We start from the raw sequence: 21,846 nt of genomic DNA, 5'->3' as shown, positions 1-21,846 counted from the left end.
GCAATACGTAGAAATCTATCTTATTTATTTTTTATGGCTTATAGACTTTATCATAATTACAATGAAAAAAAAGTATTTGTATAAAATCCAGGTTCAACTTTGAATGTACTTGTCCGAGGTATATTGATGTTTTCATATAATGTTGCTACGGTGTTTAAAAATAATTTTATGTGTACTTACATAATTTTAATATGGAATATAACAAATCATTACGATGTGATAATCTTAATTATTTCTTTCAATTTATTCAAATTAATAGTTCCACGAATTTAATATTTTTTTCAGCTTTATATGTGTAAGAAGATGCACATGTAACAAAATTATAAATAAAATTACAAAGTTTACAAATATGTATATACAAAATATAATTTAAACATGATCTAATCCTAAATATCCTCAGTAACATTACCAATTTTTTAAACAGTTAACATAACATTTCTTTCGCTTGAAAATATTAAACATCACTACCAAATCTTTCCATGAGATGCTTTTTTGTATCTACAGTTACAAATATTTTTGTCGTAATTGTTACAAATTGTACTCATCGATTTCTCTTATATAATCGAGCATTTATTTTCACGCTTATCGTTAGTCAATATTTAATTTGAATTTATTTTATTCATACAAATTCTTTATAAATGTTCCTCTGAGTGTGATTCGAGTTGTCGTTGTACGTATTGAGTCATGGGTCGAAACGAGTCATTCCGGAAACTGGCACTTCTTGCTGGTCCGCCCTGACTTCCATTTGTCTGTCGGCGGACGCTAATATAAGTCGTACACGTATTCATACGCCGCAGGACAGAGTAACTCGAGCCATTGCCACCTAAAACAAAAAAAGAATTTTCCATATTTGTTGGAAGTTTATAAAAAATAATTGTTCATTTTCTTATGAAAAATAAAAATTATAAAGTTGACATTGATTATCATCGTTACATTGTGATTATAATTCGAACATAGAAGCCGTTTGTAACAAACTCTGTTTAATAATACGAGAGTCTTACCGAAATTCAAATTCAATCTTTCTTTAAATATAAAGTAATTTGTGACTAGATATTACTGTTCATTTTTGACTTATTTTCTCACCTTTTTTGAACCCTAAATAACTATATTTACATCAGTGTTACTCTGTAACTAAATATTCAACTACAAATTAAAGACATGTATATTTTTTTATTTCTTCTATTTATTTCAAACAAACTAGCACAACTTAAGACATGTGTTATTAGTTTTCAATTAAACAATAGGAAAGTATTCAAAAGTAACGTTTGTAGTCTTGGCATATATTAAAAGTGTGCTCTTGAATTCAAATTCTCAAAAATGGCGAAGGTCGGTAGATTATTTAAATGAATGTTTAGTTATCTAGGGTTAATAGACGTTCGGTGTGCATTCGAAGTTTTAATGTCATGTAATATCGTAGAAAATAGTGGAGGTCTAATTACCAGTCAAGGGAATCCCAACCAAACTGGCGTTGTTGGTATCATTACGTTGCGTTTCATGACGAACAATACGATGTATCCCGGGCAAACGAGTAATTGCCACGGTGAAGCTACTTCGAAATCTCGCGTTCATCCAGCAATAAATCACCGGATTGTAACAAGAATGCGACATGGCCAGCCAATGAAGGGCCATCCACAGAAAGGGAAGTCCAGACCATTTTACCAGTGACGCGTTGTTGTCCATTATTAGCTGAAGATAAAATAGAATTTCATATAAAAAGAGCTTCCGATTTGTTAGACAACGTTTTGAACGTTCATTTCTTTGATAATAAATTCGCGGGTTCGTAATTCGAAGTCTTTAAAAGATAAATTAATGTTCAAGGATCTCCTTTAACTAATTCCAGGTGTAATTTTCTTCTCAAGTTAATTGCCGCGTGTGAGTCGTTTGGTGTCCCGTTGTTTTCATCAGTGACAAGGGAAGCGCAAAATCAGAGATAAATGGAAAATTGTGTGTCCTGCGTCGCTTACGGAATGCGAAAATGGCTAGAAAGGAAATTAAACGGCCGGTAATGTTAATAGTTCTTAATATTGGATTCTAGAAATGGCACGGTTTGCTTATGAAAAAGTATTAACTTAGCATTGACGTGTTGGGGATTTCTAGAGAGAACCGTAATGGAATTTCTATTTGAATTGATTGTAGTTAGTTTGGAGTTCTTTGAAAACGATCAATATATGCATTTGATAAGAAAATATGGAGAAAATATACGGAACAGCGCGATGGTGCCGTTTGACACACAAACGGTTAATTTTTTAATATCGATTTACTTTTGAAATTATCGGAATAAGTCACTTACATTTAATATGTTGAATGGGAGCCAACAGATTGTAAATACTATAACAACGGTCACCATCATCTTCACCATCTGAAACATATGAAATTTAGATATAATTTTGTTAATTGATATTTTTGTTGATGCATAATATTTGAGTCCGAAATATTCAATTAAATTTAATTGGTGTTTGAGAAAATAACGTAAAAGGAAAAAAAAGTATAACGGAAAATTTAATAAAATATGTTTATCTCTTACGAATTATATGTATTTTGACAACGTTCGATTTATGTTTAGCGTTTTTCTAATTTCACTATAAGTTTTGTTTTAAGATTTACGTCCGTGGTAATTAGGTGTTGAGAATTCACAGTGAAATATGAGAAAGAAGCGTAGTTAATCAAAATCTCGCCACAGCGAATAATTCACGACGAATACCATTTTTTGGTTGGAGTTACGCTACTGTCGTTAATATTCTGTGGTCTGTACAATGCGAGCTTATTTTACTGTGTGGCTTGCGAATACGTCTACGGTCACACATTATCGCAGGTAACATCATTTACGTAGGAAAATTTCTAACCATAATGGATTATGGTTTAATTTGTTGGTATTTCGAAAGAAGTTTCCATTATTTAGGATAATACGATGAAAAATTATTGTTTTCCATAATTAGTAGGGTTTTAATAAAGGGATTGAACAAAACATGGTGATTTTCTACTTTTCAGTTGTGAATGTGTTCGAACGAATTGAATATATAAATATCGATTTTTCTCTTTAGAAATCTTTTCAAGGCATTGCGATTTAAAGGGAGTTTTCCCTTTACGACTAGGTACTTCATACGTCTTCTGAATTTTGATCACTATATTTTCTTATTTGATATCTATAAATCGGCTGCCCGTAAGATATTTCATGTTTGTTTTCTTTATATATCTTTCATTTGACCATAAAACTGAATTTGAGTATTCTGCAGATGTTACTCCCTAAAGATTTTACCTCTTAAGATATTTCAGAATTATTGTATTACAAACTGGCTGTTTTCCTGTTATCAAGTTTGATAGTTAGTAATTTTTGCTTCCTTTGAAGTAATCGTTATTTCAATATTGCAATACGTTTTTTCTGAACAAAAAGTCTATTTTACATTTAAGTGTTTAAAAATAAACAGGTGCTTCTTGTTTTAAATGCATAATATATACACATTACTATTTATATACTTTCAATTTGCTCAGGAATTTAAAGCAAAACAGTTTTAGAACTAATTTATTATTTCAATACAATTATGGAAATATCGATTAAATTAGTTCCTAGAGGTCAACATTAATACTGCAAATTATCATTTGTAGATATCTTATGCTAATATTATACTCAACTTTACAATGTTACAATTTCTTCAGTTAAAAGAAATGTTGACTTTTCAAACGTTCTCGAAAGATCATCTGAACAAATGTAAAGATTTTGATGAAATCTGATGAAATATTTCTCCCGCTGATAATGGAATTAAATTATTCAATTGCAATTCAGTTATGTATTAATTTTGCCTCGCTCTATAAATTTCTTGTTTATTCATCGAATTTTCGGTCTCCCTTTTTCCTTCGCTTCACACCGTGCCGAGAAATAGTTTATTCCAGTTTCCATGCTAGTTTCTGTCCTTGCTTATATTCCGTCTGATATATATCTTCGTTTTTCCCGTTGGGCCCTGTTCGCCGTGTTCAGATACATTTCCAGTGCCGTTGCCAACGCGTCCCTTCATTACGAATCAACTGTTATATGTTATTCTGTATAACCTTTCATACTGTAGTGTTATACATCTTGCAAGGGCTATGAAAAAAGGGTTCCACAAACGTATCGATGCTGCTTTGCCGTAAAAAGTGGAAGGAACCAACTCTCAAGAGAATGACGCTCCTCAAATATTTATGTTTGTTTCTTTACAAAAAACAAAATGGAAACTGGTCCTAGACCTACCATTCGGCGAATCAACGGCTTATTTTACGAAGCCGTGGCCCGCTATCAAACGGCTAGCGTGACGAATAACGTTGATAATTTATTAAAGCCTAATCAGATATTAACGTATACTGATTATGTTAATATATCCAACAAGCGATAGCGTCATTCATCAATATTTACGGAATATACATTAGTAACAGCAGAATTTTTCTTATCCAAAGAATATTTTTTAATATCAATGCAACTTGACGTTAACTTGAAATCTGAATAATGCGTCGAATGCAATGTTAAAGTCATTTTATTTTCATTGGAATACTCTACCTTTTAATCATTTTTATCGATCGGGTTTTTAAATACAAATTATATTCATATAAACGGTTTAACTTTGCAGTTCATTCATATTCAACTAAAATTGCTTTTCGATAAGACACGCGCACGAAAAAGGAATATTTATGTACATTGAATGTTATGCAGACGTAAACTGATGAAAAATTCGACAACGCGTGCTGTGATAAGATTCTATCAGGTTATTGATCTCATTGTTGCACTGAAGTTATGGTGGTAATAAAATTTATGGTACACAAGTATTTAAATGACTCGTATCCCTCCTCTAATATTTAAGATACGATTTGTGTTTGAAGAAAGATTTCAAATGCACGTTAAAATGGATTAAATTGGCTATTAAATAAACAAATGTTCAAGATTCAAATACTTTCTTGTGTAATTCTATACTAATACACGTTTAATAAGGAATATTAAATTTACGAAAAGTACGCCTGTAAACAATCTTAGTTGTCGAATTGTCCTAGAGATTTTTCCACAACCGTAAAATCTAAGTCCTTCAGAAAATGCATGGCCGCAATGGGCCGCAGATTGAGGGTAATGCCTATAAATATCGGGGGTAAAGTTAAAAGTAAGTTAAAAATAAAATTTTCCGACTATTCTTCGTAATATTTTTAAAACGAAGGATCGGTATATGTTCTTGGAATCACTGAAATTTAGCTCTCAGATATTCCGATCAAAATAATTCACACCTATAAAATACTTAATATTTCTTTTTAATTTGATGAAATGCTAGTTTTCATTTTTCCCTTATCTCTATTTGCTGACTCATGTGTTCATTTTGTTTATTCTGCTGAAATATATTGTGTATGCACATAAAATATTGGAATTGCAAATTTTCTACAAAAGAATTCATAAATTATGTTTTTCAGAGAAGAGAACTGTTTGCCAGCTTGATACGTCTGAGAAGTAATATTCAATGATGCAGCACTATGGTGGTCACATATATTGCATTTTATAGAGGTTATTGAAAATAGCAGTCGATTCTTCCTTTTTTTTGCTGTTATAGTCTGTTAAAAATTGTTCTTGTATAAAAAGATGTTAATTATAACCTTCTAATTTGGTTTTTCAGATTTTATAAATTGCTTTGAATTAGGATTCATTTTTTTCAAATATTGCCAGGTAGATAAAAAAAATTGTTCGAACTGAAAATGATAAAAATAGTATGAAAATAAAACAAACTGTATGTAAATCATTATTTACACTCGATGAAAGGTGTCTCTAATGTAATAATGTGTGGGAAAATGCTTGGTAAGTATTGTAAGATAACACAGCGATAAACGCGTGCACATAGATTTAAATATTCTGTCTTCATTATCACCTGTGAACCTAGTTTAGATAATTAAACAGTAATTTACTGTTGCATGTTGAACTAAATGATATAAAATATTGACAATACTTGAGTAGAATAAACCACCAAATTAAATATTTATATTTATTAATCATATAAAATTTGTGTATTCTTTTCATCGGGCGTGATATTGAGTATTGATATAAATTTTGTCTTATTTTTTATTTCCGCAATGGCTTTATTAATAAATAAATTAATACGGAACGAGTTTTATTAAATGAAATTAAAGTGGGATATATTAAACAACAAAATTATAATTAAATTTTTACTTGGAATATTACAATTGTTCGGAAAATTAATAAGAACCACTTTTAATTTTTTCTACTGTAGAATTTGTATTTCAAGAGTTTAATATTAACATTCTGAAACTCGTAAGATTAATTTTATCTGAGAATTATGACATTTCAATTCGTACGCTATATAAAAATGCATGGGTGAGTATTATTTCATTTTGTTCCTTTCATATTATTTGCATGTCACATTGACTTCATATATATATGATGTTTAATAATAAGATAAAATATAATACTTTCGTACTCTGTGAATTAAACAAATTAGAATGACATATGTATTAGAAATAGAGTTGAAAACAAAATTTTCTGTAAATTCTAAAGTTACTACTGTAGCGATAATTACCATATGTCTGTGAATAAATACAATAATTGACATATTAATATTTTGTCACAAACAGAATAATTGCTATTTAAATAATGAAAATTATTAAGTAATTCACATAATGAAAATTACCATGAAGAATCGAAATAAAAGAAAAATGTAATTAAAAAGGCATTACAAGACACATCATTCGAAAACTTTATGCAGTCCAACTTCTTTTAACAAAGTAAAACGTTTCGTGAGATAAGCAATAATCTTGACTGGTTTATTGTCTCGTTTCTATCGCGAAAACAACCACAATTACTACAGTGAGTCCAATAAAGTGTTCTTGTAAATTTCATGCAAATTAGTGCATTACAATCTCTACTTTAACGATTACTACCTTCATTATAAACGGTTTTTTAGTTATATCGGAGATCGCGTCATGTATATATTTTCAGTGGTATATGCAGACTTTTTAATGTCTAAGTATATTAAAAATAAAACGATGTTTTATTTACTACCTTATTTAGATACAATGAAATTCCTCTTAATTTGAATTTTTCACTGTGAGATACAAAAACAGGTGTGGCTGAATTTGAGAGCAGGTTTATTACAATTATATTAACTTTGCGCCGGGTTGCACATCGTATCAATTTTCTAAAACTATTATGCATTGTTCCAATTCTTATGTTTGTTTTGCAGAAAATAACCTTTATTGTAGGTTCTAGTTGACACGATGCCCATCTGTCTATTAATTTCAAATTAGCAAGCCAGTGATCCTGTAGCGTGTGATTTAAAATTGTTTAAAACTAACAACAGAATCCATTGACTCCATTGTACTTTATAATGATTAACCTTTTGCACTCGAAGATTTTTCATTGGAAGTATTCAATGTTTTCTAACGAGAAATGGACAACATTTTTTGAAACCAATTAAACATACTTAAGTTAAAGAACGAAGTTATTTTATTTCAATATTTCACTTATCAATGAATTATATAAAAATTAATATTATGTATATGACTTTGTAATTTTGCTATATGAAAGAATGTGGTGAGTGAGAGACTGAGTAATGTATTGTACACCGATTTTGCGTTCGACAATTTAAAGGTTATACTAAATTTTGAAGAGAAGTACATTAATATTATATTGTATAGAGTAAAACACGACGAGTGACAAATTTGCAATTTAACATTTTAATCACATGTGAGAGAACATATTCCAAGGCAAGTGTTTAATGTATGCATCTCAACATTTAAAGAAAATTTTCAATATATTAATATTTAAATACAGGGTTTGGGCAGAAATAATGGTAATTTAAATAAATTTCCTAACAAAAGTAGTACAAAGTGAACGTTATTTATAAATATATAATTGTAAATGATCTTTTATGTATTATATATTATATATATTCATAAGTTCTTCTAGATAAAAGAAACATGAAAAAGTTAATAAATATATTGATTTCATATAGGAATTCGTTGCAATAAGTCATATTTTAAAGAAAATATATTAAATATTAATTACAATATATTGTAGATCACTTCATCACGCCTTAACTTTCGTCAGCAAGAGTATCGTATCAAGTTATGAATAATATAGTTCGGCGAGACACTGAAATCTTCATCGCAGACATTGATATAAGAACTTCGTTATCAGCATTAGCTCTTGAATCGAGTGTTCAAACATCATTTATTAAAATCGTGAGATGTATTGTGTATGTGTTCCATTCCTTACCATTTACGCAGAAGCCCGATAATTTGTTGCATTGCGGAAACAGAAAAGTGCAGCGTTTTACTTGTCAAGTGGATGCTAATGTGCAATCTTTATCAAATAGATAAAATAGTGTATAATTTACTTCATTGGTCTATACATCATCGACAGTCAATAGAAACAGTGACAGCCGTAATAAAGTCCGCTGAACATGGTTCCTTTCTTGTTTTCTCAGGACTGATCTCTTTTGATCTCTTCAATTTGATCTCTTATCTTGTTGAAATCAAATTCAGATCTTTTTCTTTTCAACATTTCACTTTTACAGTAAATATAGACTTACAAATAACTGTAGAATTATTCCTACGTTTAGTTAATTATTGAGAATAATAGAAATTTAAAAAGGACAATTACAAAAGAAATCGCAAGGCTAGGGGTTACGGAAACAAAATATAATATTTCAAAACATGAAATTTTGATACGACAAGATTGAATACAACCCTGTAATTTATAAATTATACAAGTCGATGACTGTCACATGACTTGAGTTGTCAATTATAAAATTTCATTATAAATGAAAAAAATCAACAGTTCGCTACATTACGAAAAGAAAACCACGTGGTTCCTTTTTATCTTAAGTAGATGTAGATATGCAGTTCTCATGAAAATAGATAGTACTATTTCCATAATTTAGGTATAGCATAAATTACTCCATCGGTTTATATACTATTGACGAAGAACAGAAAAGCCAGTACTCTCGACGAGTTCGCGCGAACCAGATTCGTTATATTTTCTCTAGCATGGAGAACTTTCATTTCCTTGTTTTCCTAGGACTGATGGGTTTCACCCTGTCACGTAAGTGTTCTTGTAACAGTTACAAATCGCGTTCGAAGTTGTAGCTTTTAATTGTCTGTGAAATAGTTAAATGTTAATATAAAGATATAAAACAAGATACTTGCACGTTCATTAGATGAAATGTACGAATATATTTCATCGTCGTAGGAATTAGACAATTGATATTAGAATGCCTGCAATGTAATTCTAGTGTTCACCATTTATTTTCTTTTTATTATGCTACAAGATGTGTCTATGGACTCCAATGTTATTCCCAAATATAGTGCTTATTTTTTTGCATTATCATAGATTGTTTTTGTGATATCTCGTAGAAAGCAACTTTTTATTTTGAAATTAAAGCAAGGATACATAAAATGACAAAACTTTCCTATAAAGGTACTGCAGAAATAACGAATTAACTATCTAAATTTTACTGGAATTGTTTTATTAAAGATTAGGATATGTTTCGTGAATTTGAACGAAGAATAGACTTTTTGTAAGCAAATGCAAATCTGTCAATTTCTATAGAAACAAATAATGTAGTAACTCATAAATTAGGCACTGCACAAATTATTCTATGGGTGTTATTTTTGTCCAATATGAGACTCTTTCGTGTGTTTGTTTTCGTGGTATTAATTGCGATATTCTCAACGCATTTGAAATAGTGGCTATTTATTCCATGTGCAATATTTTGAATGTTGACGTAAGACGATAAAACACGATCTTTTAGTAACTGATACAAACTTTTACGAAACATATTTGCGACACGTGTTGGGAACAGTACGATAATGTAATTGTATAGTATTCTGTATGCGAAAGTAAAGAAAATGTCGAAATGGAGTATTGTTGCCAACTTTAAATGCACAATGAGGATCTTTTTTCTTTTACGTAAATCATCCGATACATATTGTAAATCCATTGGTAAATATGCCTACAAAGGTTGTTCGTAAATGTATGGTATTTCATAATTATTGAAAAACAAATTTTATAAACGAAATTTAAAAATGATATTCTTTACAGAGTCCTTAAATGGGCAGCCAGATGTTAATACCATTTTCATCCGATATTACGGGTAACTATATAATTACATGTAAATAATATTAATTTAGAACCAATTAATATTTTTGTTGCTACATACACATAAAAAAATCCTTTATATAGTTATCTTTACATGATAAATAATGGTATCGGTATTTGTTTAAGTATTTGTAATCTTGCCATAGCGTGATTCTACACCTTCGGTTGAGTGGAGATTGAGGTAAAGAAGCTGCCGCAAAATTTTCTCTAACTTTGCAAGAAAAGGGTTAAAATTTGTTATTGCGCCATTGCACTCTATTCATCGCGGGGGTAAGCAAATAGTCTGAAAGGAACCATGGGTAAAAAATGAATAGTAGTCTTGTGAATCGCTGTTGAACTTTGCTTGAGAGAGTAATGGAACGTAAAATCGATTGTCCTTTTCTGGTACATTCCGTTCTTAAGGAGAATGCGATTAATATTATTTACTTGTCTTGCCATCGCGGCGAATAGTATCTGCAACATGAAAGCGGCGCGCCGCACGAGTGTACCAGAAAAGGACAATCGATATTGCGTTCCTTTTACAAGAACGCGATTTACAAGAAAACTATTCATTTTTCATTCATAGTTCATCTTTGAGATCATTTGCTTCCGCGATGAGTAGAATACAATAGTACAATAAAGAATATTAACCCCCTTTTTTCAAGGTTAAAGGGAATTTTGCAGTAGCATCTTCACTTCAATTTGCAATTTTAAGTTTTACATTTGTTAATGTACATAATAACAATTTTATAATAACCATTTCTTAATCAATTTTTCCACCGACTCCCAATCGATGCCCAGGGGTCGATATCGACCACTTTCGCAACCCCTGGTGTATGACTAGAAAGTACAATCATTTCTTTATATAAAAACATTGTTCTCGAAAACATTCTTTTCAGGAATTACTCGAATAGCGATATTAACATACAGGATACGGATACCTTGATGAATTACTTCAAATTGAGCGGATGTTTTGTATTATACATTCATGGGTATTCGGAAAGCGTGAATAGCGAAAGTGTCAATACAATAGCAGCTGGTAAGTTATGATTTAAATTTACAATAAAACAATTTTCTGCGTTTGATTTGTTTAAAAAGAGATTTGTTTAAAATGCATTATTTTGCAAGTAAACTGTTTCTCTAATGATAAGATAAAGTTTCATTTTGCATTTTGCACAGTTGATATTTCTTCTCAACTCAAATAAATGCTTACTAAGTTTTTTTTATAACAGTCCGCAGTATTGTCAAACAAAGAAGTTTTCTCGACGTAGAAAATATTTTTATACTTGCAAAGTTTTGTGAGGATATGAGTTATAGCTATCTTATCTAATTTTAATGTCCTTAATAACAATTGTTGCAGCTTATTTGAATTATACAAATACAACTCTCTTCGCAGTCGATTATAGTAAGTTCGTACAAGGTGATTATTTGTCCGCACTGTCAGCTGTTGACATTGTTGCTGGTGCCCTAGCTAGTACTATCAATAAATTGTATAATGCTGGTGTCGATCAGTTGAAGTGTATGCATATTGTTGGGCATTCTTTGGGTGGACAAGTTAGTGGCCGTACAGCAGAGCGTTTACGTTTTCTTCCTAACAGGATAACAGGTGCGTATGAATTTATATTTAATTACTAAACACGATTTTTCCGCATAACCGCGAACAGAGCAAATTGTTAGATGAAATGATACCCTTCGATAAAGTTTCGTTTTTTAGAACAATTTTGAATGTTCGTTAACCGATTTTACCATTAAGTACAATATGGCAGACATGTTTATCCAACGTTTATTTTAATTGTTTCTAAACGTTAATAATTCTAAATGTTGAAGGGGGACACAATAAACAATATTTATTAACTAAGTTTTTAAAGTCGCAAGAGCATTATTGTGCTGTTAAAAAAACTGAATGTTTGATTTACATGATATTTTAAGTGAAGACGATTATAAATCATAATACTTAAGAATTATGAAGTGTCAATACATCGATGACAACCATATCAAATTACTTTCGATTCTCGGGGGGTAGTTTTTCACTGTTATGCCAAGCAGGATTGAGTGTAAATAGTGCGTGAATCATATGCATACGTCTGTTAATCATTTGTTAATTCTTTTTTACTATGTTAAAATACTTTTTACAGGTTTAGATCCCGCTGGTCCCTTATACTTCTCAAACTACTTAAATGCCAGTATGGCCCAATTTGTTGATATAATACACACTGATGCAGGAGCTTACGGCAGCATATATGACAGTGGCACTGTAAACTTTAAACCGAATTTTGGGCATAGGGTACAACCTGGCTGTCCTTTACTTGTCCTTCCCCTTTCGCAAGGCGGTTTGTACTTTTTATGGATAACATTTCCGATTCAATCAAGCACACACACCACTCCAAATATTCAGCCATTCATACAATCGTATTCAAAATTACATGTACATTATTTATTCATGGTAAACAAAGTTATATAAACATGTACAATATGTGTATATGTTTATATCCAGTGATATTATACGGTAATTCCCGGCGAGATGATTTTGCAGGTGAGATGGCTCGATCTGTTTTAAGTTCTCAAACACCTATATTTTCAATGGTTTTTAATGGTATATTGAATCTTGCACAGGAACCTATTTAAGTAATCTTCTTATGTATATTTGTTATCATAAATAAATATTTTTTTGGTAGGTATTAATAATATTTACGATGTAATAATTCTTTTAAGAAAAACTGGGCTGTCTCTCCTTGACTTACTCTAAACATATTAATAAAAAAAAGGAACATCTATTTGGAAAAAGCAGTAGAATCGAAAAATCAAATAAAATCTAGATTTTTCTTGATTTAGAAATGATTAAATTCAATACATTTACTAATTGCAGTTGGAGGTAAATAATTGAATTGTAGATATAGGGCGCTCAGAATCCTAATGGCGTGTGTAAAAAATTACTTTCCTTTTGAAATTGTTAATTTTTATTCTTTAAAATCAATTTTCGTGGATTATAGTACTCCACAGCCAAAACGGTTTTTAAATATTGTACTTTTAGGGAAATGAGAATATTTTCTACTTTCTTTACTTTTATTTTGTAGAGAATTGACTTAATCTTTTTGAGCAACACACATTACACGACTTACATGGCAATGATTTTCAATATCCTATATATTTAGATATCTAATTTATGACTTATGATTTTTTATTCTGACATGTTACAGACTATTGCAGTCATCACAGGTCTTGGAGGTTTTGGGCGGAAACATTGAAGAATGAAACAGGTTTCTTAGCAGTTAAATGTAACAGTGATATTGATTTTATATTAGGATTATGTGACAATAAAGACATAGTACCTATGGGACCTGCTACACCAAGGAATACGTTAGTATCATTTTTTGAAAACGTTTTTTCTTTATACCGTATCCGCTATAATTCTACGGGATTGTGGAGAAAAAAACTGGAACAGTTTCTTCAATCGAACGTAAATCTAAGATTCAAATTTTACAATAACGATGGATCATTTAACGTAACAATTATCACCAAACAGTTTAAAAATGATTAAAACCAGATGAGTGAAGAATTGTATAGCAACATAAGTAAATCAAATTGTTCTCAACTTTTAAGTTGGTTTTGTTGCTAGGACAGATAAGCGTTAATCTTCGAAAAGTGTGCAAGATGATTGAACACATATCACTTTCCCAATTTTCGAGAGAATCTAAATGCGTTTGCTGTCTCAAATATTTCAGGATCATTCCTTTTTTATTCTTATACTACAGAGCAAGTGATAACACTGTGGAACAAATTTTAACCTATGTGGCTTTTTGCAATAACCACTAGATGATTCTTATAGAGTTCCTTACCCTTAATACGAATCCGAAAACCAAATTGCTGGGTCACGTCCAGTTTTCGAAAAAACTGAGCTTTTGTAAAAACGGTCGAATTTTTCAGAGAACCAAGTGTTACGTGAAAACTAAAAACGATAGGCAGTTAAAATTTGTCGTAGAAAATAGAGGAAAGTTGCCCGAATATGTAGCTATAGAAATGTTGAATATTGTGTATAATTAAATGTTTGTAAATGATGATCAAAGTTTAAAAAAGGGTAGATGCGCGTACTTTGTATGCATTTCTGTTACATTTCTACGAAAAGTGGGTTGGCTAGCACGAATTTGCTGTGCACCATTGGATTCTGCAGACATTTCTGAAGAGGACTATACAGCGCGTAGTCACGGTCCTGCATAGCTGTGGCCGGTGAGCAATGGCTGTGTGGCGTCAAAGTTCCGTGCTCGCGCTCTTCACGGATATTTTTTTAACCTGTCCGAAAGAAAAATCATTCTCACGTTTTATGCGGGGAATTCTCTTCAGAAATGTCTGCAGAATCCAATGGTGCACAGCAAATTCGTGCTAGCCAACCCACTTTTCGTAGAAATGTAACAGAAATGCATACAAAGTACGCGCATCTACCCTTTTTTAAACTTTGATCATCGTTTACAAACATTTAATTATACACAATATTCAACATTTCTATAGCTACATATTCGGGCAACTTTCCTCTATTTTCTACGACAAATTTTAACTGCCTATCGTTTTTAGTTTTCACGTAACACTTGGTTCTCTGAAAAATTCGACCGTTTTTACAAAAGCCCAGTTTTTTCGAAAACTGGACGTGACCCAGCAATTTGGTTTCCGGATTCGTATTTAGGGTAAGGAACTCTATAAGAATCATCTAGTGGTTATGGCAAAAAGCAACATAGGTTAAAATTTGTTCCACAGTGTAATCAGCGTCCAAAATTTCAATATATATGTACCGATGAATGCATGTAATTATTTCTGTTTCCAGAACTGGCGTTTATTACCTTCACACAAATGCGAATAGTCCTTTCGCCAAAGGAATAGAAGGAATAAACGGAACAGGATTGGCAGAGAACAGAGCTTCACTATAAATGGAATGAAACATCGTACTACTTTAATTAAAAAGAAAGTCTTTTCCCTAAAGAACCTGTTTATAGATTTGTTCAATGTAATAATAAAATGTATTGCTTACTTAATTGTTGTGTGATGGTAAAATTGTGTTGGTTATTTAATTTCTATGGAATTATTATTTAAGTAAATATAGATTGTGTGCTTATTGTGAGCAACTAGGGGCTATACTTGAGGCTAATAATATTATTTTGTAGATTTTATCCAAATTAGTGCATTGCAATCTGTACTTTAATGACAATTACATCCATTACAAACGGCTTTTTCGTAAATGTTTTCAGCAGTATGCTAAAGCTACATATTTTCGGAATATGCAGACTTTTTAATGTCGTTTTCGGAATCTCGTAAATAGGCGCATATATCAATGAAAATATCGGTTAACTAAATTTAATAAGTATATTAAAAATAAAACGATGTTTTATTGACTACATTACTTAGATACAATAAAATTCCTGTTAATCCGAACTTTTAATTGCGAGATACAAAAACAGTTGCGACTAAATTTGAGGACACATTTATTGCAATTATATTAATTTTCCGTCGGTATTGCGTATTGTTTTAGTTTTCTAAAATTATTATACATTATTCCCGTTTTTATGTTTGTTTTGCAGAAAATAATCTTTATTGTGGGTTCGAGTTGACATGACGTTCTTCTGTCTATTAATTTCAAGTTTTCAAATCCATGATATGGTACTGTGAGACTAAAAATTGTTTAAATGTAACAAAAAAGCACATTGATTCCATTGTATTCTGTAATGATTAAATGACTAACAGTATAAAGGGTGTCTAAAATTTAGGTTCCAGTACTTGCACATTTGATAATGTCATAACGTCATGTTTTGCTGGCAATGTATTAATATTTAAATACAGTTTTGAAGTTGATATGACGGCACTGTAAATAACTTTTCCATTGAAAGCAGTACAAAATGAATTTTATTGTTTATGTATTATATAAGATTGTATCTGACCTTTTATGTATTATGTATTATATACATTCATTTGGATAAAAAAACAAGTTCTTTTGGATAAAACAAACATAAAAAAATATTACAAATAGAACATAGACGATAAATATTTTAATTTTGATTTAGATGATTCCCAAATATAATGATTATTTTTTTGCATTATCATAGATTGTCTTTGCGATTAGGATATATTTCGTGAATTTTTTTTTCGCATTACGAAACCGACTGCATTGACGTAGTGCATTTTTTAAGTAGATGCAAATCTGCAATTCCGATGAGACAGTTAATGCAACAACCTGTAAATTAGACAATGCATACATTTTTCCATCGGTGAGTATTAACGGAGTATAGTGGTGCGATTTTTGTCCAATGTGGAACTTTTTCGTGTGTTAATTCTCGTGGGATTAATCTGTTTGTTGTTGGCATATAAGGGTTCTAATAGTTCTCAGCGCATTTGAAATAGAAGCTATTATTTCCGTAAGCAATACTTAAATATTGACGTAAGAAAAAAAAACAGTACTGTGATGATTTTATAATCTGTTTGAAAATCTGCAAATAAACAGTAATGTTAAAATGATAATGTTACGTATAAAAAAGATAGCAAGTAATATTAAATATTAAAGATATAGCTTTTGATTTAAATTGTTACAGCAATTTTTATTTATACTAAACATAATTTTAATTCAATCATTTTTATACTATATTAAAAAGTATGCTTTTTATTTTCCAATGATACCAAAAACAACAGATCAGCAAAGACAGCATGAGTGAGAGTAACATAACGTAGAATACTGGTGTCTTCGGCGAGTGTACATTAGATACTCGTTTTATTTGTTCTATTTGTTAATTATTTAGTTAAATAAACTCTTGTTGATATTAAAGCCAGCTAACGTGTTAAATCCTATACAATTGACATTAATGTGTCTCTAAGACAGTTTTATCGTTTGTCGTCTGTTTTCTTTTAATTATCCAACAAGATGTATTTATGGAACTTAAACTGTTGTTTCGGAAGTTAATGGTTATTATTTTGCATTATTATAATTTATGTTTGCAATAGTTTGCTAATACTTTGCGAAAAGCAATTTTTCATTTTGTCATTAAAGCATGGACGCACAAAGTGACAAAACTTTCCGATAAAGGTAATAAAAAAATATCGAATTAATTATTTACATCTTACTTGTAATACTTTATTTATGTGTTTGAAAAGTTTTGTCATTCTTCTACGTTAAACTAAAGTAGCTGTTCTTGCTTGTAATTAATTAGGACCATGATGTAAGAAGGGAAAATTGATGATTATTCCATAAATATTGAACAATAATAATCAAGAATAAAACGAAAAACTTCAACTTCACTAAAAACCTTAACTTCAATATTTATAACACTGTCGAGACGTTTTATGTACCTGTTTGAATGAAAAATTGTCTGACTCTATATAAAATCGACAACAACAACGTGGTGTTCTTTCTTAAATAGATGTAAATGTGCAATTCCCATGCAAATAGATAATGCAACATCCCGTAAATTAGTCCGCGCATAAATTATTTAATGGGTTTATATACCATTGGTGGAGCGCAGAGTAAGTACAATTTTCCGAAACTGTGCAGATTGTTAGATATTTGCCGATATGGGTAATTTTCGCGTGCTTGTTTTTTTGGGATTGATTGGTTGTGCGCTATCAAGTAAGTGTTGTATTATTTGTAACTACCTTTGAAAGAGTAGCTTCTAGCTTTATGTTCGCTACTTAAATGTTAACTTAAGAAAATAGAACACGTTACTTTATCAAATGTAATAAACTTTTATGGAACACGGTACACCAGACAAAGCATGAAATGTATGATTCAGATATTCCGTATGCTTCACACAAAGTCTGTGATGCATTTATATGACAGTAATAAAACTACCACGACAAATCAAAGATATAACGGAAAGAACTCGGGTTGTGTATAAAATTATTATCCTATAGCATTGTATCATGAAATTTTATTGTTTTCTGGACTTGATGTTTGATAGAATGATATTATTTAATCATTTTTTGCCAAAATATCAAGTCTGTTGTTATTTACTTTATATTTTAATCAAGAACAACGAAACAATTTTCTAAAAGATGATATATTTTTCATTTAATTGATTTCCGTTCCATAAAAAACAGTTATAAATTAAAGTTAGATACAGAGCAATGTTTTGTTCGTGTTATGGAGCGTTGACTGTTTAACAAAAAATAAGATATGAAGAATGCTATGAATTCATTGGTATACGATGTCTTTTATAAAGTAGAATTTTACAAACATTTCGATGTAAAATCGTTAAAAAATTGTAATGCAAGAAAATTTTAAGTCGTTTAATATAAAATATTACGCTAATTGTATATTTTATTTAGGCAATACATAAATGATTATAAATATTATATTGAGTAATATAAAAATTGAACAATAAATCAAGCCTTATAAAAAATTTAACGGTGTGAGCAATGTAACATAAATTTGGAGTATACAAAACAAATGTTCCAGTTTTACAAGATAAGTCATTCTTAATATAATTATGTTTTAGTGTAAGATGACATAATAAATTGTTCATAGGCGTTCCTGAGAGGAGTGCAGACACGAATACTGTTTTCTTCCGTTTCTATGCTAGGTAACTTATTATTCACGAATTGTACATAAATATCGTTAATACTTTATTAATAATTTTGTAATTATTTCGTTAATAATTTGTTAATTATTTTGTTAATTATTTTGTTAATGATTTTGTTAATTATTTTGTTAATATTTTGTTAATAATGTTTATACTTAGAAATCAATCTTGCCATGAAAAATTCACTTTTCAGAAATGGTCGGCATATAGATATCAATATCCGAGATGCAGCAACAAAACTGCTTCCTTTGTTGGATAAGAATCAAATGACAACGATCTATATTCACGGGTACACAGAAAGTGTAGACGCCGAAAGCGTCGTAACGGTTACGGATGGTAAGTGCGTTTAAAAAACTAATTCATTATTCAATGATTAAAAAGTCACGTAAATAACAAGAGAAAGTTTCTTCCGTACATAACAGATTATCATACGCAAGGTAGCGCTGATAATATATCTGCAATCTTTGACAAACTTAAGTAAATATTTAAATCCGTTAATTCTTTTGTAACACCTTGTAAAGTTTCGGTGACATAAATCTAGAGTGACCTACACGTAATATTTTATGATAGGAATGTGATAGAAGAGAACAAATTTTGTTAAACTATCGAAGATAAATTCTGCCAGAAAGTTATGTTATAGAAGCTCGTGAACTGTTAGTTTCTTTGTAGAATACGTTAATTTTCCTACAATACACATTTAAAAGTGACAGCTTCAAGATCTTTTCTTAAGGATCTCTTGAGGCGAGAAGGTTCTACAAATTGGATTACCCACTTGTGCAAATTTTCGATAAATTTCACGCCAGACAATTATATTTCCCAGCTGTTGTGAACCAATAAACTTTGGAGGTTGCAAAGTTTGCATGGCGTATTCTACATAAAATCATTAGAGGAACTGGAATTCATTTTATTTCACCTTTCATAAATAAGTTCATGTTGCTCTTTGCAAGTATTTTCTACTAATCCCACTATCATCTCAAAACTATCAGAATATGCCTCGCAATTAGCTAATTTTAATGACATTTATAACGTTTGTTGCAGCCTACCTATCATCAGGTCTAACAGGAAACATTATCGCAATTGATTATAGACAGATTGCAGACCGAAATTATGTAGTCGGAGTGATAAATGTTGACAACGTAGGCAAGGCTATAGCTGGTGTTTTGAACAAATTGATAGCGGGAGGTTTGAACCCAAAGAAGATCCATATTGTTGCACATTCTTTGGGTGCACAAGTTGCTGGGCATGTAGGAAAATATGTGACCATAAAGATTCTTAGGATAACAGGTACGTATGAATTTACACATTTATATCAAATTGTTGGATAACATGATCAGCTTTAATAAAGTCTCGATTTTTACAACGCTGATTTCAGAAATTTGGGTACTTACTTAGGTCTGGGTCTGTATTTATTTTATATTATAACACGTTATTAATATTCTATTATTATTATTTTCATTATTCTTACTCTTATTAATATTTTATTCCTCGAAAAGTAGTCCATATAATACGTAAGTACCTAAATTTGTGAGTCAGTTGCATAATTTTAATTGCTAATAGTTATTAATAATTTTAAATGTTCACGTTGTTTCATGTCAGGGGCGGAAAGCAATAGGTAGGATTTGTTAGCCAAGTCTTGAATTAATCGGTGCACTGTACGATTTTTATGTTGAATTCTATATCAACTTTCTTAATGTTTCAAATTCTGTACAGGCTTAGATCCGGCTGGTCCCGCATTCTATACGGGAAGATATTTGAGGAAATCCGATGCTTTATTCGTCGACATCATACACACCGACGCAGGGATCTTCGGTGAAACACATAACGTTGGCACCGTCGATTTCTGGCCGAATAAAGGACACAGACCACAAGCTGGCTGTCCTTTAATATCTTTATCGCAGAAGGATGAAGGTTCGTTTATTTCGAAAGTGATATTTTTAACTGAATCAATGAAACATTAGTAAAATAAGATTTCAATAGGTAAAGTTAAATGAACAGTTCTAAATAATCGTACAAATTTTTATTTTCCAATATAATATTCCTAACAATATGAGTTAAATTATAATCAAGTAAATCATATGTGCTGCATTATAGGTAAATGTATATATTAACACTAGGTTCTCAGAACACGTAAATCTGACGCATATTGAATTTTATAAACACGTACGACACGAACGAACATCAATTTTCCTTGGAGCAATAGAATAAACCGTATAATAAACGTTCGTAAATCTAATGTTAATTGTGCTTATACGGATGTTGAAGCCAGGATAATCATAAGCTCAATAGTATTTCGAAATAAACAATTATTTTCTATTGTCGCTAACTACTAATTAATTGTTACAAATTGCAGCTCATTGCGACCATCATAGATCCTGGAGGTATTACGCAGAATCAGTTAGAAGACCAAACGCATTCTTGGCAGTCAAATGTGATAATAGCGAAGAGTTTGATAGTGGGGCATGTAGGCATGCGAACACTATTATTATGGGATGGAAAACACCGACTACTGCGTTCGTATAATATTATTTTCTTTTAATCTAATAAATTCGACTTTTAACAGTTTCAATTTCGCTACGTAGACATTTAACTCCTTCATTTATAATATCGTGTGAGACTCATGATAAAAATTTTGAACTGAACTTGACAAACATAAATGCTCTTTATTTTTTTTTAAATATAAATTAAGTGTTAGGTATCTATTATCAATCGTTAATTTTTGAAGTAAACGTACATATAGAATAAGTATCAGAATTTTTTCTTTTCCGAATAAATTATTAACGATAAAGTAGTTGTACCTATCATAGTTAAGAAATAAATCGTATGACAAGGGTTTAAGATCAATGTAACATGTGACAGTAATATTGTTGATCGTATGTACATATTTATTCCTAATTTTTCTTACTGATGAATAAACACGGTTATTTTTGTTTTCAGGAGCGGCACTTACTATCTTAGGACAAATTCAAAAAGTCCTTTCGGATTGGGAAAACGGGGAATATAGTGATACCGTTTTAATTGAAAATGTATTTATGTATCTAAGAAATTGCTTATTCACATATAAACCTGTAATTTGAACATTATAAAAAAGTAATAAAAAATACGGCAATTTGTATAGAGTCAATAAAAGAAGCATTTAAAGAATTCATTACGAGGTTATTACAATATAACTGATTCACTGACTGTTTACGCGATGGGCACAGATTT

At 30.6% G+C, this 21,846-nt stretch overlaps 3 protein-coding genes across 10 annotated transcripts in view; 2 read left to right on the top strand and 1 right to left on the bottom strand.

The window, feature by feature from the left end:
- Positions 1 to 7: 7 nt before the first annotated feature.
- The window catches only part of LOC116425466 (RYamide receptor), a 67,029-nt gene continuing 45,190 nt past the window's right edge, over positions 8 to 21,846 (bottom strand). For 4 of the 7 annotated variants that reach the window (XM_031973195.2, XM_031973192.2, XM_031973196.2 and 1 more), the window contains 3 exons: positions 2,291 to 2,359; positions 1,440 to 1,686; positions 8 to 823 (listed from right to left, as the gene is read on the bottom strand). In XM_031973195.2, the coding sequence (XP_031829055.1) occupies positions 633 to 823; positions 1,440 to 1,686; positions 2,291 to 2,359 (507 nt within the window). In that variant the 3' untranslated portion in view covers positions 8 to 632. The remainder of the gene's footprint in view (positions 824 to 1,439; positions 1,687 to 2,290; positions 2,360 to 21,846) is intronic. The other 3 variants (XM_031973191.2, XM_031973199.2, XM_031973198.2) reach the window with 2 other exon arrangements.
- LOC116425467 (lipase member H-A-like) lies at positions 8,068 to 15,114 on the top strand. Of its 2 annotated transcripts, none has more exons than XM_031973201.2 (8): positions 8,068 to 8,210; positions 8,898 to 9,058; positions 10,058 to 10,109; positions 10,993 to 11,132; positions 11,454 to 11,699; positions 12,229 to 12,423; positions 13,291 to 13,450; positions 14,907 to 15,114. In XM_031973201.2, the coding sequence occupies exons 1-8, from the start codon at positions 8,083 to 8,085 to the stop codon at positions 15,007 to 15,009; spliced, it is 1,185 nt and encodes a 394-aa protein (XP_031829061.1). In that variant the 5' UTR covers positions 8,068 to 8,082; the 3' UTR covers positions 15,010 to 15,114. The 2 variants fall into 2 exon arrangements, with proteins under 2 accessions (XP_031829061.1, XP_031829060.1); XM_031973200.2 differs by lacking the exon at positions 8,068 to 8,210 and adding an exon at positions 8,294 to 8,340.
- Positions 17,570 to 21,783, top strand: LOC116425472 (pancreatic triacylglycerol lipase-like). The gene is made up of 7 exons (XM_031973211.2): positions 17,570 to 17,690; positions 18,588 to 18,642; positions 18,836 to 18,978; positions 19,681 to 19,926; positions 20,353 to 20,550; positions 20,993 to 21,152; positions 21,577 to 21,783. Exons 1-7 carry the CDS (start codon positions 17,636 to 17,638, stop codon positions 21,641 to 21,643), a joined length of 924 nt encoding a protein of 307 aa, XP_031829071.1. The 5' UTR covers positions 17,570 to 17,635; the 3' UTR covers positions 21,644 to 21,783.

Source organism: Nomia melanderi, chromosome 4 (assembly GCF_051020985.1).
Source record: "Nomia melanderi isolate GNS246 chromosome 4, iyNomMela1, whole genome shotgun sequence".
Lineage (NCBI taxonomy): Eukaryota > Metazoa > Arthropoda > Insecta > Hymenoptera > Halictidae > Nomia > Nomia melanderi.
This window is presented reverse-complemented; position numbering and strand designations above follow the sequence as displayed.

Excerpts from the sequence above, each read along its gene's own strand:
- LOC116425472 (XM_031973211.2), top strand. The coding sequence starts at position 17,636 with ATGGGTAATTTTCGCGTGCTTGTTTTTTTGGGATTGATTGGTTGTGCG. Across the intron at positions 17,691-18,587 it reads GATTGGTTGTGCGCTATCAA|GCGTTCCTGAGAGGAGTGCA; the intron begins GTAAGTGTTGTA and ends AATTGTTCATAG. Across the intron at positions 18,979-19,680 it reads CGTCGTAACGGTTACGGATG|CCTACCTATCATCAGGTCTA; the intron begins GTAAGTGCGTTT and ends CGTTTGTTGCAG.
- LOC116425467 (XM_031973201.2), top strand. The coding sequence starts at position 8,083 with ATGAATAATATAGTTCGGCGAGACACTGAAATCTTCATCGCAGACATT. Across the intron at positions 11,700-12,228 it reads TCTTCCTAACAGGATAACAG|GTTTAGATCCCGCTGGTCCC; the intron begins GTGCGTATGAAT and ends TACTTTTTACAG. Across the intron at positions 13,451-14,906 it reads CCTGCTACACCAAGGAATAC|AACTGGCGTTTATTACCTTC; the intron begins GTTAGTATCATT and ends TTCTGTTTCCAG.